The following is a 17,784-nucleotide window of genomic DNA, read 5'->3' as shown; positions in this document are numbered from 1 at the left end:
GGGGGTCGGCTTGCTTGCGAGTGATGAGCCAGCATGGGTAGGTGGGTGGGTGTGGTAGTACCCCTCCCTGCTCCCCCCGCTGCTATTACCTTAGGCGGCGCCGCTTCCTCTATCCCCGTCCTGCTCCGGTACCTGACTCACAGCAGCGCACCCCTCGGCGGCTGCTGTGATGACGGAAGAAACCATAGAGAGTGGTTCCCATAGTAATGGCATCGCCGCTACAGGAAGCCGCTCTCTATGGTTTCCTCCGTCATCTCAGCAGCAGCCGCCGAGGGGCGCGCTGCTGTGAGTCAGGTACCGGAGCAGGACGGGGATAGAGGAAGCGGCGCTGCCTAAGGTAATAGCAGCGGCGGCCGCCACCCACCTACCCATACTGGGACTATACTGGGGCACTATGCTAGCCATACTGGGGCACTATGCTAGCCATACTGGGGCACTATGCTAGCCATACTGGGAACTATACTAGCCATACTAGGCAATATACTAGCTATACTGGGCAATATACTAGCTATACTGGGACACTATACTAGCTAAACTGGGCACTTTACTAGCTATACTGGGGGACTACCTACCTATACTGGGCACTATACTAGCTTTACTGGGGGACTACCTACCCATACTGGGCACTTTACTAGCTATACTGGGCACTATACTAGCTATACTGGGCACTATAAAGCTATACTGGGACACAATGGGGGGGGGGGGGGAATCACGCGGCCAGCATTTCCTACCCCCGGCTTATATGGGGGTCAATCATTTTTTCCTGGTCGGCTTACATGCGGGTCGGCTTGCTTGCGAGTATATACGGTATATAGAGAGATATATAGAGATAGAGATATATAGAGATAGAGATATATAGAGATAGAGATATATAGAGATAGAGATATATAGAGATAGAGATAGAGATATATAGAGATAGAGATAGAGATATATAGAGATAGATAGATAGATAGAGATATAGATAGATAGATAGAGATATAGATAGATAGATAGATAGATAGATAGATAGATAGATAGATATGTGTATATATACATACATACATACATACATACATACATACATACGTCTGCTTATCTATTGGTCTCCTTTGCAGAAAACAATCTAATTTAATTTTGTGTCTACTGTGAACCTAGCCTCAGTTTTAATTAAACATTAGCAACAGAAGTGTGGCTGCTGTTATATATACAGTGCCTGTAACTTAATAAAAAATGGAAATTTAGCACTCAAATCACATGCATGCATATCCCACGTCTATCAGATACATACCTCCATGATAAAGTACAGATGCTTTCGCCTTAAGGCAGCTTTGGTCCAAGCAACACTCCTTAGTCTAAAGTTACCTTCACGTAAAAAGTGGTGTTGGATATTGCAACAGTCAAGTCCCTGGAAAAGATATATTATCTGCATGAATACATGTCGAAAAGTACATCCAACTACCTGGACAGAACTCAAAACTCCTGGAACGTTAAAAATACTATAACACTACTATCAAGGTTTCTTTTATTTTAAACAATGCAATTAAAGATCAGTCATGAATTGATGAAAAAAAAATAATTAACTTTTACCCTCCTAATAGTAATGCTACAGGATCTCACAAAAGCGAGTACACCTCACATTTTTGTAAATATTTTATTATATCTTTTCATAGGACAACACTGAGGATATGGTACTTTGATAAAATGTAAAATAGTCAGTGTACACAAATTCACAATCTTAAAGTGGATCTGAGATGAAAAACTAACTATAACAAGTAACTTGTCTATATACCTTATCTACAGTTTAGATATTTTACACAGCAAATCTAGGTGCAAACAGCTTCAATAGAACATGATTATTTCTTGCTGTGATACAATTACAGCAGCCATGTTGTTTGTAAACATTACACACAGGTAAGCTTATCTGCATCTTTAGCACTCAGCCCGTGGAAAAAAAAAAAAAAAAAAACTTAATCTCCCTCTCCTCTGCCTCTGAAATCTCTATTTAGTAATATCTTCCCCTCCTCCTGCACAGACTGAGCTCCCATGAGCCCTTGCTACTGTCTGAAAATGCCAAGGCTCTCCGAAATGCTGTGGGCGAGGCTTGTTTAGTTTATAGCAGCGGTGTCTAACAGTACGCCAGGCCTCCTGCTGCGGCCCGCTCTTCTCCCCGAGATTTCTGAATTGCAGAGCGCCAGCGGAGCGATCATATCCCACACTGAGCCCTATCTAAAGCCGCATCTACACGAGTAGATGCGGCCGCGATGCTCCTTATTAATCGAGCCACTGATGCGGCTCGATTGATAAGATCCGACAGGACGGATCTCTGCACCGCCAATTCCCTGCTCGCTCCCCGCGAGGGGACAATGGCAGGGAATCGAGCGGAAGATAAGCAGCGCCGGCGGGGACGAGCGGGGAATCGAATGCGACGCACGCGCGGTGAGCGGGCACACGGAAGAGGCAATCCGGCGGCTAATCGACCTGCCGGATCACTGCAATCTCTCATAGTGTAGACGGGGCTTTAAAGTGGACCTGAACTCAAAACTCCTTTCTGCTCTAAAAGATACACGGCAGCATAATAGCCTTTAAACAAAAAACATTGAATTTTTATAGCTGATACAAATCCTAAAATAAATCTGCACAGTTCCGACTTCCTGATTCATGTAAGCAGACATTGTTTACAGCCTGTACTTTCAAATGGGATTATCTGCTTATCTGCCATGGGCAGTCATGTGACACAGAGGAGGATCAGATTACAATTTGTGATTAGACAAAAATGAGGGGGAATTACACAGGCTAAACTCTCTAGATACATTCAGGGTGCATTTCACTACGTTTTGCTTTTGTCCTGTGCAAGAGTTCAGGTCCACTTTAAGGGATGTAGGCATGGTTCGTGCTATGGGCGCCATGCCTGCTCCCTCATATAGTGCCCACCAATGCTCTCTCCTCTGTCCCCGCTGGGCTGGCGCTGCATCACAGCTCCGACCTCACAGATCGCGGCGACTGAAGCAAGCAGAGAGCGCATGGTACCTGCATACAAGTCACATGTGGAAGTGACATCATTAGTCACTTCCGCATGTGAAGTTCAGCCACGCAGGTACCATGCGCACTCTGCTTGTTTCAGTCGCCGCGATCTGTGAGGTCTGAGCTGTGAGACAGCGCCAGCCCAGCAGGGACAGAGGAGAGAGCATTGGCGGGCAGCGCTGATCTGAGGTAACGGGCGGGTTGGAGGCACTGGGCACCTATCACACCTGGGCACCTCTCGCTATCTAACTTGGGGGGGACATCTGTCACTATCTAACTGGTCAGGCACCTGTCACTATCTAACAGCTAGACACCTGTCACTACCTCATCTGGGGGGACACCTGACACTACCTCATGGGGGGGGGGGGGCGACACACCTGTCAATACCTCATGGGGGGGGCGAGACACCTGTCACTACCTCATCTGGGGAGGCACCTGTCACTAACTGGGGGGGGGGGGGGGGAACACACCTGTCACTATAACGGGGGGAGGGGGGTCGACACCTGCCACTATCTAACTGGGGGCACCTGCCACAATATTCGATTTGCATTTTGTGGCAATCTGCTGCCATTCGATTTGCATTTTGTGGGAATCTGCTGCCATTCGATTTGCATTTTGTGGGAATCTGCTGCCATTCGATTTGCATTTTGTGGGAATCTGCTGCCATTCGATTTGCATTTTGTGGGAATCTGCTGCCATTCGATTTGCATTTTGTGGGAATCTGCTGCTAATCTAATTGTCCTTTATTTGCAAGTTTTTTCCTTGTGGGGAGGGTTTATAGGGAATTGGAGTATTAAAACAAAAAAGTATTTGGCTTGAGGAATGTCCTATGAACAACAGGAAAGGGACATAATTATGCAATGAGTAAAAGATTATCTCGGATCCACTTTGAAACAGCCCCCAGTTAAACACTTAGGAATGCCAAATAGTGTCTCTGGTTGTAAATAGCATAATCTGGACTTGTTTACACCCGCTGTCCCAGGTGGATCACTACTGTCTAATGCTGGGCATACACGGTACGTTTGTACCATGTAATCGAGCCGCTGATGGCTCGATTGATCATTTCCGACGTGTCCGATACCCTGCTGGATCGATTCCGCGCTCGATGCCGGCGGGCATGACAAAAGAATAAACGAGCAGAAGATAAGAAGCCACCCGCGGGGACGCGCCAGAATCTATCGTGCGGCTCGATACACAGTACAAAACGTACCGTGTATTCCCAGCATAATACGTGCGATATCTTCAATAAATACAAACAATTTCGCTAGCAGCACTCAATAACATGTCCACATAAGTAAACACAATTCTGTGAGGTCCCCCCTTCATACAGCGACTCACTAGATGGTGCGGCCAGCCGGGCCCGTTTGCGCCTCTGGGATATAAGGCCATCCCACTGCCTTCTCCGGCAAATCATCGTCCACTGGTGCTTTCTGTAGGTATGAAAGAATAGACCTCCATCATGTAAAAATACCAAAAATCTTTTAATTTTAAAAATGGTGACATACACCTTTAAAAAACGTAGGTCCATAGCCCAAATGTGCAGCAGAAGCCCCTAGGGTTACTTTAGGGGTCGCAATTAATGGCACGGCTATGCATGGGCCAGGTGCGGGTATCAGCGTGGGGTTGACTCAAACCGCCGATCGAATTCGCAGCTCCCCGCCCTCTTAATTACCCCTGCCAAACAGATAGTCAATAGTGAGACGCCAGCCGCGTCCGGCATGCATCCGGAGCAACGATTGAATCACGTGACACATGCCGGACGCGGCTGGCGTCTCACTATTGACTATCTGTTTGGCAGGGGTAATTGAGAGGGCAGGGAGCGGCGAATTCGATCGGCGGTTTGAGTCAACCCCACGCTGATACCCGCACCTGGCCCATGCATAGCCGTGCCATTAATTGCGACCCCTAAAGTAACCGTAGGGGGTTCCGCTGTTCATTTGGTCTACAGACCTACGTTTTTAAAAAGGTATATGTCACCACTTTTAAAATAAAAGATTTTTGATATTTTTACGTGATGGAGGTCTATTCTTTCATACCTACAGAAAGCACCAGTGGACAGTTATTTGCCGGAGGAGGCAGTGGGATGGCCTTATATCCCAGAGGCGCAAACGGAACGGGCCCGGCTGGCCGCACCATCTGGTAAGCCGCTGTACAACGGGGGGGGGGGGGGGGGGGGGGAACCTCACAGAATTGTGTGTTTACTTATATGGACATGTTATTGAGCGCTAATAGCACAATTGTTTGTAAGTCAGTGTACACAGCTTGTAAAACAGTGTAAATTTTCTGTCCTGTCAAAATTACAACACACAGCCATTAGGGCCGGTTTCCACTAAGAGCCGTTTTTTCCGATTTGGCCGGAACTCCCGTTGTGCTGTGAAGGTGCAGCCCGAATCACTAAAGCGTCAGGCATGGCTACAGTGATTCGGCTGCGAGCTGCAGAAATCTGCAGCATGCTGTCCAGATTTGCATAGCAGTGCAACCTGGAGATCAAAGCCACTGTAAAGATAGGCAGCGTTTATCCACCCCTCCCGCCGGCAGTAAAGTGCTGCAGAGTTGTGCTGAACTCGGCGTTAGTGTAAATGGGCCCTTAATGTCTAAACCGCTGTCAACAAGTGAGTGCACTCTTAAGTGAAGAATGCCAAAATTGTGCCCGAGGTGTCAATATTTTGTGTGCTCACCATTAGTTTCCAGCACTGCCTTAACTCTCATGGGCATGGAGTTAACTGGAGATTCACAGGCTGCCACCAGAACCCTCTTCCACTTCTCCATGATGAAGCTGGTGGATATTAGAGACCTTGCACTGCCCTACCTTCCGTGTGAGGATGCCCCACAGATGCTCAATAGGCTTTAGGTCTGGAGAATTCTTGGCCAGTCCAGTACCTTTACCCTCACTTTCTTTAGCAAGTCGACATGCAGACCAATGTGATGCAGTGGGCCACATATTGTCTGGACGCTGACAGGCTGACAACCCAAATGTCTGCTGCAAGTACTCGTATGTCTATTTGCAAAAGACAAAACTCTGGATATGACACGGAGCACATGCACTCTTCTTTGGTCAACCAAAGTAGGCCTGTTGGATTGGATTCTGTCCTGTTAGACTGCTGTATGGTCTTGACCACTGTACTGCAGCCCACTTACAGGTTGCCAATCTTCTTGTAGCCTATTTCACCTTTATGTAGAGCAACAATTTTTTTTTCCCTTTTAAGATACTCAGAGTTCTCTGCCATGAGGTGCAATGTTGAACTTCCAGTGCCCAGTTTGAAGGCAATAACACGACATTAAACACACCTACTCATTAACAACTGAGACCTTGTAACACTAGACAGGACACAGAACATTTATATTGCGCTTTTCTCTCAGTGGACTCAAAGCCCTCCAGGGCTGCAGCCACTTAGGGTTTGCTCCATGGGCGACAAGGATCATTAGGGAGCCTTGCCCAAAGACTACTTACTGTTTTTGGTACTGGCATGAGACAGGATTTGAACCCTGGTCTTAAGCTCAAATCCCACATCAAAGGCAACATTGCTACCAGTATGCTACCCTATGTACCATGACAGGGGGAGAAACTGTCCAATTGGGCAGAATTTTGACCTTCACCACTTACACACATCCAATTTTGATAGAGTTTACCACTTCCATGTAGTATGAGAGCCAACCTACACAATCTGTTCATAGTATTCAAAGTCTGTTAGCTCTCATACTACATGGGGGTAGTTAAACTGGTCAGTGATTGGCAAATCAAAATTTGATGTGTGTATGCAACTTTAGAAGTATACTCATTTTTGTTACCAGTGGTTTAGACATTAATGACAGCAGGTTGATATGTTTTGATGGGACAGCAAATTTACACTGTTATACAAGGTATACACTGACTACTTTACATTGCATCAAAGTGTCATGTCTTCATAACTGCAGTGTTGTCCCATGAAAAGGCGATCAGTCACCTGGCAATGGGAACAAGGCTGAGATAGCTTATGGTTGTCTGCCTCTTACCTGCACAGTGAGTGACAGCAGTGGCTTCCTGTATGCCTGAAGTGCTTAAAGTAGTCATATAACAGACATGGCACGGGCACAAACATCCATACACAGCAGGGTAATGCCAGTGAGAGAGGATCATACCAAGTAAGCTGGTATGACCTTAAAGAGAACCTGTACTGAGTAAAAATATTTAAAATAAACACATGAGGTAACTTTAAGGCTGGTTTCACAGTGGGACGTTACAGGCGCACGTTAGAGCAGCCTGTAACGCAGCCCACCGCACAGTAATGAAAAATCAATGGGGCTGTTCACAGTGCGGACGTTGCGTTACATTGTAACGCTGTGTCACAAGACAACGTACTGCATGCAGTACTTTGGACGCGGCTGTGCCGCGTTAGACTGCTTGCACATGCTCAGTAATGTTGGGGAGGAGCGGAGAGCGGCCAGGCACATGGCTAATTAATATGCACTGCACGTTATGACGTGCAGTGTTTACTTCCTGGAGCAGCCGCTCTGTGCGGCGATTGGCCGGCGGGACCACGTGATGCCGCATGCGCACAAGAGTGCGCATCACGGCATCACTGACGCCAGAGTGAGCTGCACAACGCGGCTCACTCTGACGTCCAGATCTAGCACCACCAGGCGTTCCGTTAGGGGGACGTTATGCGACCTTAACGCCCCCTCTAACGCAACGTCCTGGTGTGAAATTAGCCTAAATGAACATTACATAGTTACCTTGCCATCAGTTCCTCTTAGAAGCTCACCATTTTCTTCTGACAATTATCCCTTCCAGTTCTGACAATATTTTGTCAGATCTGAAATATATCAGTTGCTGTCAGTAAAATATCAGTTGCTGTCAGTTATAGCTGAGAGGAAAACTGATGTACCAAGTAATGTCCATGTTTCCCTATGGCTCAAGTGGGCGATGTTACAGTTTAACTGTGTGCTGACCAGAAAGCTGTTATGGGTAATGGCCATTTTCAGAATGGAGGACGGAAAATTCCCTTGATCACAGTGAACATACAGGACGCAGGACAGGAGAAAGACACTGAGTAGTAGACTACATGGAAGCCAAGTATGACTTGTGTATGCTTATTTTGACTTTTAATTTTCAGTTCAGGTTTTCTTTAAACGCTGAAATGTATTTCCTTTATGGTCCCTATTCAGCTGGACCACTCCTGGGGCCATCAAACGGCAACTGATTTTATTTATGAAAGATTTACTTGTTTAAAAGGAAGAAAAAAAAAGTGTCTCTAGGGGGTACTTACCTAGAGAGGAGGAAGCATCTGGATCCTAAAGAGGCTTCCCCCTTCCTCCTCAGCAGAGGGGATAGTGAGCTGGGTCCCCCAAAAGTCTGCTTGTCAGTGCTTGTTGGGAGTCAGCACAGGTGCAGTATCAATTTCTCCTCAGGCTACGGCAGAAATAGCCGAGCCCGATTGGGTCCACTCTACTGCGCAGGCGCGAGCCATCAGCACCTGCGCAGTGGAGTGGACCCAATCGGCTCGGCTATTTCCACCGGAGACCGATGGGAAAGCCTTTAAAGGACAACCGAGGTGACATGATGAGATAGACATGGGTATGTACAGTGCCAATCACACAAATGACTAGGCCGTGTTCCTTTTTTTCCTTTCTCTGTCTGAAAGAGTTAAAAATCAGGTATGCAAGTGACAGTTTCTGTCCAGGTCAGACTATAGCATAACCCTCACTGATTAGGAATTACAGCCATACAATACTTTCCTGTCAGTAAATGGCTTCTGAGAGCAGGAAAGAGATAAAAAAAAAAAAGGTCAATAATTCAAAGATGTGTGCTCTAGTATACATCAATGAAGGTCAATTGAGCAGAGACAATGACACAGTAAAAATGTAAAAACTAGATATTTAACATTTATGGAATATATGTAATGTCCTAATAGCAGTTACCTTGTGAAATCTCACACATTACCTGCCATCTGTCATTTATGTTTAATCTTCATGACAATTGTATCCAGCCTACCCTTTCTCCCACCCCACACGTCTGTGGGGTCACCATCCCCTAGAATGAAGATCCGATTCATATATTACAATTACTCCTTGACTGTTTCTATACTTTGATACCTAATCCCCTCCCTCCCCGATATTCCTCTAGTGTCCCTCTGTCCTCCTCGCCTCTAGCCAGGCCTGCCAGAGACAAACATGGCGGCCTAGGATCCATACGCATGCGCCATGCCCCCAGCCCTTACGCCGAGCCGCTAAACCGGCAGCTCTGTACGCTCACATTCCATGCGAGCACTGACACGCAAAGTACGCCGTCCCCTGGCCGTCATACCAATCGGCAGGAGGCACGGACATGACCACGCCCCTGCCCCTCAGATTGGTCCTCCCATCATCCACGCTTCAGCCACCAGCACTTCCGCAATACAGGGTATTTAAATTCCGCATAGCAGAGCCCTCGGCTTGGCGCTCTGTTTTTCCGGATCCTGTCCAAAGGTAAGGAACTCTCTGAATCCGCATATAGGGTCCCTGTTCGAGACCCTATAGCTTTACGAACTGATACTGACTACATCGTCTCCTCAGAGATCCACACATAGAGGACTCTTTTAACAGAGGACACATTAGTTTAGCTCCCACGATCCCGGTTTGTCATTATGTATCCCCCTCGGGTTCCCCTTATACTTATCTGGATCTCACCTAAGGGTCTTACACACCTATAGGTATGCACACTATACCTCCATTTAAACCTTGTTTACATGATGAACCCAATTCCACATTTTTTATACTGATACATAGGCCTTTCCTTAATGTATGCCTCCTTATACCAGGTATTGACTCCCTGTAACTGGGATCTATATTACCCCGCCTGCATATATCAATAGTCCATCATACTATATTTCCCCCTCTGACATCCTCCACTTTTTAGTATACTATGATATTTTTGCACCGCATCTATATTACCCCGCCGGCTTATAGCAACAGTTCACCATACTACTATACCTCCTCCTCTGACATCCTCCACTTTTTAGTATACCATGAATCATATTTTTTTATGTATCATTTCTATTATAAACATTGATCCCACTCTGAGACATACATCCCATTCCCTCCATCCATACCCACTATATCTGGTACAGTAATTTATATATATCTATCTTTTGAAGTACCTTTTTATTTGCTTCCACTATTTTATGTGTGTTGTTTGATTTTATGTTATAACTGCCTAAACTAAGGGCTTTTCCCACAGAACCTAATGGCTCGTGCCCGCAACTTCTATATACCATGTTTTACGACTGTATGTCTGTATTTATGTTTTATGTACCTCTAGTGATTTTATTTATTTGTTTTTTTTTTAAATTAAAAAAAAAAAAAAAAAAAAAAAAAAAAAAAGCACCTGTTATTGACCTGAGGAAGCGGCTTGGACCGCGAAACGCGTTGTCTATTGTGCTAAAATAAACCGTCATAATCGTTTATCGAGTGAAGTCTCTTCGTATAAAGAGAACACCTAATACACCATACGGGCGCTTCCTAGCCCTGTTGGAAAACAATCTCGTATACCCCACTCGTGGGGTTCTTCGCGACCTATAAAGAAGCGAAGCCTTTTTCTAAGGAGCAGCGACCAGCGAACACAAAGACCGAGTGGGGACGGGACTTCCCCACATGCCTATACAAGTGGTTGCCTTGAAGCAACCCACACTTGTGAGTATATTTATTCTTAAAATTTAATTCTCTTATCTGAGGATAATACACCATAAGGGCTCCTGGTACCCTGCGGGTTTTTTCTTTTTTTCTCTTCTCTACACTGACCAAAAACTAGATATAAACATAAAGTTAAACTGTGGGATATCTAAAATAGTCATTTTTAAGAGAAGGAGGATGGATACAATTGGTTTTCTCATCAGTTTATTTTCACCTCGGATGTCCTTTAACATGCCTGCGCACACCGGCAACTCTCGGCTGTTATTGTTTACTTTTCTTCAGGGGTCCCAGTGCTGGATCAGGGCTACTGAGGAGAACAGAGAAAGCCTCACTAGGATCTAGAGGTTTCCACTTCCCGAGGTATCTGATTTTCATTCCATAGAAAGTTACAGGTTTACTTTAAGGCTTCTTTCCCACTAAGACGTTGCATTAGATGCCACGTTAAGGTCACATAACGTGCACCTAACGCAATGCATAGTGGGGTTGACGTTAAACGTCAGATTGAGACGCGTTATGTGGCTCTTCATGCGTCCGTGATGCCGTGATGCGTACTTTTGGACGCATGCGGCATCACGTGGTCCCGCCAGCCAATCGCCACACAAAGCGGCCGCTCCAGGAAGTAAGCACTGCACGTCACACAGTGCAGTGAATATTAATTAGCCATGTGGCTGACCGCGGAAGAGGAGAGGAGACCTCGTCCTCCAACATTACTGGGCATGTGCAAACAGTCTAACGTATAACGTACAGCATGCAGCACTTTGTTTAAACGTGCTGTGTTACAATGTAACGCAACGTGGGCACTGCGAACAGCCCATTTAGTTTTCATTGCTGTGAGTTAGGCTGCACTAACATGCGCCTGTAACGTCTTACTGTGAAAGCAGCCTAAGTGAGAAAAAGAAGTTTTCCTTTATTTACCTGGGGCTTCTTCCAGCCCCCTGCAGTCTATTAGGTCCGTCAGTGTCCTCCAAGTCAGCACAGTTTTGCCGCTGTCCCCCAAACTAAGGTTCGCGACTGAGACAGGTCATTGCGTATGTGAGGCCAAGTACCTCCTCTATCACGGTTCTGTCTCCTGGAGTGTTCTGCGCATGCACAGTTGCAGGTTTCACAATCTACAAATGTGCAGAACACCAACTGCAAATGGAGCACAATCAATAAGGCGCATACAGCCAGGAGTGACAGTAGTTGACAACAGCAGAACAGGAGGACACTTACGGACCTAAAAGACTGACTGGGATTGTAAGAAGCCCAAAGTAAGTAAAAGAAAACTTCCCTAACTTATGGATTCCTTTAATTTGAAAAATATAAGGAGGCTCATTAACAGCTTACATAGTAGTATTTAAAAGGAAAAGTTTATTTTTTGACTGAGCATAACAGAACAGTTGAGTGACACCTAATAACCGATGACAGATCTACTCAGTGAATGCACTGCTCATATATAAAAATACTCCTATAATTCCCCCACAAAGCCCACGCTGTAGCTACAAAACTCCTGTTACTGACTACGTTTTGTAGAGAACTTCTCTCTCTCAAGCAGCAAATATAGACAGTTGTGTGCACACCAGAGGTTCTGTCATCACTCCTACTCGTAGGCTGCAGCAAGCCCTGTACACACAACCCCACAAAGCTTACCTGCAGCTCGCCGCTTCTCTCCAACGAACCTTGTCCTAACACACTGCCACCGACTCCTTCCAGCCAGCAGCTGGTCAGCTCCGCCACTATCTACCATATAACTCAGCCACTTCCTCCCCACGCCCCGCCCCTTGGGACGTCACCAGCCAGTCATGACAGGGGCCGATATCCTGAAAGTAGGATGCGGTGTCTCTACAGCTGTCATGTGACGCTTTTTAGCGAATAGAAACGCAACCACTGCAGATAGGGAAGTGCAGGGAGCGGACTGTGCTGTCGGATATTCGGATTGGGGCGTAGCGGTGTAATGAAAAATTTTGCAACCCATCATATTTTGCAACTTGCCATAGAGGACAGTGTATGACTGTGTAGGCGTGGCTCCTCTCTGTTACACGCCTGTAATTTTATGCAACCATGGATCCCATTGAGCTAGAAGGGGGATTGTTCCCTCCAGGGGGGGTTATTTGTTGAGCAAGAGGGGGGGTGGGGGGTTCTGTGTGAGAATAGGGTTTGGTTGGGTTGCATTTTCTGATACAGATAGGTTGAAGTCAATGGTTAGGTGGCACTTTCTGATAGCTATACCTATAAATAAGTGCAACCGGTTGCAAAATCTGATAAAGTTGCAAAAAATTTCACTACCGCAGCTGTAGCCATGAATGGTACCTATGAATTATTGTGGCTTGCAGGATGTGGGCGAAATGTTGCACCGCAGCTTTCTAGTACACCTTTCATTAACTACTTGCCGACTGGCTAGCGCCAATGGTCGTGGCCGTGGCGGCAGCCCCAGGACCTCCTAACGCCAATTGGCGTCAAGTCCTGGGGCTCTAATTTGCATGAGATCACGCGCGCATCTCATGCTCGGAGGGCGGAGCCCTGCCCCCTTTTCAGTCTACGAGCGGCTATTGCTGCTCGGGAGACTGTTAGACGGCGTGATCGCCGTCTATTTACTTGTACAGCGCTGCGATCAGCAGCAGCGCTGCACTGGGGACAAGAGAGCGATCGGCTCTCATAGGCAGAAGCCTATGACAGCCGATCGCGTGATTGGCTGGGTGTAGGGAGGGAGAGCATTACAAAAAAAAAAAAAACACATTTTGTTTAAAAACGGACATAAATATTTATTAAAAAAACAAAACAAACAACTTGGGGGAGATCAGACCCCACCAACAGAGAGCTCGGTGTGCTGTGTTGTGTGGTCCTGCAGTGGCCATTTTAGTTAAAATGTGCCTGGTCTTTAGGGGGGTTTACCACTGTGGTCCTCAACTGGTTAAAATTCCCTTTTCCTAATGCCTCCATGGCAGCACCTATGGGTAGTAGTCCCGCCCCCTACCCTGATAGGACAGGTATCTAGATAAATTCAAGGTAGTAAGACTCCACCCCGTCTAATTTTTTCGTCCTTACCTCGACAGGTGTTCTAGTAGCTGTGCACCCATATCTGCAGTGTTCCTCCCAGGTTCAGCCTCTCCTGGGTAGTGGTGCCGGGTGACTCTAATAGAGTCTTATGGCTGACCCCGTTTCTGCTGGTCTTTGGGGGTCTATTAGATGTGACTGAGGCTTCCGGAGGGCTGTCAGGTGGGAGGCTAAAAGCTTCTCTTGCCGCTTGTCACATTACGGTGTTACCTGGCTAAATTGCTGGTGAGAGAGGCAGAGGGTCCAAGCGCGCCTTTTGCCGCCGCCGCGGCGGTTTGCTTTGCACAGATCGGGCGGCCAGGGAGCGGTGTGACATCACTTCCGGTTGCGCTCCACGCGCCCGGAAGTAGGAAGTGATGCGACCTGGTTCGCTCCCCGGTGCGCTCCAAGCCTCCGGGAGAGTCTAGGAGGTGGAGACTGCCTAGGGGAAGGGCTGGAAGAGCCTTCTTAGGTGCAGACAATGGCGTCCTCGGCGTCCTACGTGCGGGAGCGAGGTCTGCTGCTGCTGGAACCGAGCTGCCACTGTGGAACACTTGGAAGTGTAGCCTCTCCATTAAGGTGGGTGAAATATTCTATTTATGTTTCCCCCCTTACACTCCGCATACCTTTTGAGCCTTCCAGTATTGCCGGAGACTTATTGGGTTTTTCTCTGTTTTTTCCCTCCGATCTGTTGCCTATAGATTCACGAGTTTCTCTGCTCTCCAGAATGGACCCTCTAGCGCCAAATACAGACCAGCCTCACACTGACAGGTATGTGGTGCTTAAGGTAGGTTTCCTTTCTATTTAGGAAAAGAGTGCGAAGTTTTTAAGACATACAATTATGTCTCCTGACAGCCCGAGAAGACTACAATCAAGCTCGCATTCCTCGGAGGTGGCCAGTACCTCGAAGAGGAAGGAACATCCTGAAGGCGGCTCTCCTAAAAAACATCGCAAGAAGCGATCACACAAGCATTGCTGGGCATGTGGAGAAGATACTTTACCGGGAAAGTTAGTTTGTGGAACATGTTTCTTTCAAATGTCTCGGGAAGAACAACAACCTGTGGAAGTATCGCAGTTAATTAAGCAGGCGGTACAGGAGTCCATGGCGGAGTATATAGCAAACCTGCCGCAAACAGCGCCTACCGCAGAACCGGTACCTTCTACCTCTCAGCAACAGCCGGAAGCGAATAGTCAAGAGACAGAAGTTGGATTCAACTTCGCCCTTGTAGAGCCTTATGTGAGGGCAGTAAGGCAGGCCATCGAGTGGGAAGAGGAATCAGATGAGGACTCAAAACAGGATAAACAAAGAAGAAGGACATACTACAAGCATCTTAAAAAATCTTGTACACCATTCCCGTTTATGGAGGAAATAAACCAAGTCATACAAGATGAGTGGGAAAAGGCAGAAACAAAGGTAGCGATAAGTAACAAACTTGCCAAGCTCTACCCGTTACACGAGGAACATTCAAAAGCCCTGGACAATGCTCCCGTGGTGGATGCTTCAGTAATCAGGCTGGCCAAACACGTCACGCTCCCGCTTGAAGATGCCATATCATTCAGGGACACGATCGATAGAAAAATGGACTTTGACCTCAAAAAAGCGTACACAGTCTCTGGCGGAGCAATGAAGCCTGCAATTGCTTTGACGTCGGTAGCGAAGGCCATACATGCCTGGACAGACAATCTGGAGACTGCGATTGCAAGGGATACCGATAAAGAAACTCTAATCGATTCACTACAAGAATTCAGACTAACAGGCGCCTTTTTGGGGGAAGCAGCGGTTGACATCATCCGTTCAACAGCAAGATCTATGCTGCTCAGCGTGACTACTAGACGGGCGTTATGGCTTAAATCATGGGCGGCTGATCCAAATTCTAAGCAGAATTGGTGAAAGATCCCGTTTGACGGAAGCAACCTATTCGGCGAACGTATGGATAAGGCAATAACCAGAGTCACTGGTGGTAAGTCCGGTCTCATTCCGCAGGACCGAAGACCCAAGAGACCATTTACGGGACAGCAAAATAGAGGTCAACAGGCGCGCTTCAGAAGCTCCAGATCCTACCGGCCCGGGAGAGATTATAAAAAGACCTGGCAAGGGGGTCAGGCGGCCCTTACTAGGCTAAATAAACAGAAGGCCTCAACCTCTTCGGGCACACCCGCAAAGGGGTTTTGATGGTGCGCTCGCCCAGGTGTGTCTGGTGGGAGGAAGACTTCAAGTCTTCGGGCAGATCTGGGCGGACAACTGTCGGAACCCTTGGGTGATATCCACAGTCAGAGACGGTCACAAATGGACATTCAAGCGAGATCCTCCAGTATCCCTATTTGTACCCACGAGGATTCCAAACTCGCAGGAAACTATTCTACTGACGTATATCCAGGATTTACTGCTGAAGAAGGCAATTCTGGCGGTACCACCTCAGGAGAGAGGGCAGGGAGTCTACTCACCACTATTCTTCGTTACAAAGAAAACAGGGGAGTTAAGACCAGTCCTAGACTTAAGAACTCTTAACAGCCTAATCAAGTTACCACGGTTCAAGATGGAGTCGCTGCAGTCGATTATATTAGCCACCAGAGTAGCAGATTGGATGCTATCGATCGACCTAGAGGACGCATATTTGCATATCCCCATAAGACCGGACTATCAGCGGTTTCTCCGTTTTGCTATAGGAGAGAGACACTTCCAGTTTGTCTGTTTGCCCTTCGGAATAAGTACTGCCCCGAGGACTTTTACAAAAGTGTTGGTCCAGGTAATAGCCCTACTACGTCTGAAGGGTCTTCGAGTTTATCATTACCTGGACGACATTATCCTGTTAGCCCAGAATCAGACACAGATAATGAAGCAGAGGGAGACATTGATACAGACTTTGCAACAGTTTGGATGGCTGATAAGCTGGCGCAAGAGTCAGCTACTTCCAATACAAGATATAATCTTCCTAGGGGCGAGATTCGAAACGACTCTCAACTCAGTCAGCCTACCAGAAGAGAAGAAGGCGAACATCATCAGGAAGGTGGAACACGCAATCTCATCCTCTCATCTTCGTGCCAGACAGTGCTTAAGTCTACTGGGGACATTGACAGCAACTATACCCATGTTGAGATGGGCACATTGGCACACCAGGCCATTCCAGTGGGGCTTCTTGAATCAATGGCACAAACAGGAGATGCAACAATGGATAGAGATTACACCTACAATGAAGAACAGTCTAACATGGTGGATGAATCCGATGAATCTGCCCAGATATCAACCGATACAAGAGGGGAAGCAGTTTATCATAACAACCGATGCAAGCTCCAGAGGTTGGGGGGCACACTCAGCAACCCAATCGATTCAGGGTGTATGGAAACAACAGCCATGCAGGGAGACGGCGAATATGTTGGAACTGGGCAGCACGGTGGCGTAGTGGTTAGCTCTCTCACCTTGCAGCGCTGGGTCCCTGGTTCGAATCCCAGCCAGGGCACTATCTGCAAAGAGTTTGTATGTTCTCTCCGTGTCTGCGTGGGTTTCCTCCGGGTACTCCGGTTTCCTCCCACATTCCAAAAACATACGGATAAGTTAATTGGCTCCCCCTAAAATTGGCCCTAGACTACAGTACTTACACTTCATAATATAGACATATGGCAATGGTAGGGATTAGATTGTGAGCTCCTTTTGAGGGACAGTTAGTGACAAGACAATATATATATATACACTGTACAGCGCTGCGTAATATGTTGGCGCTATATAAATACTAAATAATAATAATAATAATAACTGAATGCTATTCTACAGGCATTACGCTATTTCCTTCCCCAGATCATCAACAAGGCGGTTCTTGTCAGGAGCGACAACCGAACAGCTGTAGCTTATATAAACAGACAAGGGGGACTCGCAGTGTCAGGCTCCTACAACAGACGGCACAGCTAATGCAGTTTGCGGAAGAACATTTGATGAGTCTCAGAGCGTTGTACATTCCGGGTCCATCCAACAAAAGAGCGGACTATCTGAGCAGAGTGTCTATCGACAACAACGAATGGACCCTGAACCAGAAGGTGTTTCAAGCCTTATGCGACCGATGGGGCAGTCCGGAAATAGACCTGATGGCGACAGCACAGAACAGGAAGTGCAAACGCTTCATCTCCAGGAAT

General features: G+C 47.0%; 1 protein-coding gene across 1 annotated transcript in view; it reads right to left on the bottom strand.

Moving 5' to 3' along the window:
• FAM174C (family with sequence similarity 174 member C) overlaps positions 1-12,417 on the bottom strand; it is a 62,372-nt gene extending 49,955 nt beyond the window's left edge. The window contains exons 1-2 of the mRNA XM_068233996.1: positions 12,277-12,417; positions 1,268-1,384 (exon numbers count right to left, since the gene is read on the bottom strand). Of these exons, the coding sequence (XP_068090097.1) occupies positions 1,268-1,273 (6 nt within the window). The 5' untranslated portion in view covers positions 1,274-1,384; positions 12,277-12,417. The remainder of the gene's footprint in view (positions 1-1,267; positions 1,385-12,276) is intronic.
• Between the last annotated feature and the right edge of the window lie 5,367 nt (positions 12,418-17,784).

The sequence above is a fragment of the Hyperolius riggenbachi genome, chromosome 1, assembly GCF_040937935.1.
Source record: "Hyperolius riggenbachi isolate aHypRig1 chromosome 1, aHypRig1.pri, whole genome shotgun sequence".
NCBI lineage: Eukaryota > Metazoa > Chordata > Amphibia > Anura > Hyperoliidae > Hyperolius > Hyperolius riggenbachi.
Note: the sequence above shows the minus strand (reverse complement) of the source record. Positions and strands in the feature narration are given on the sequence as shown.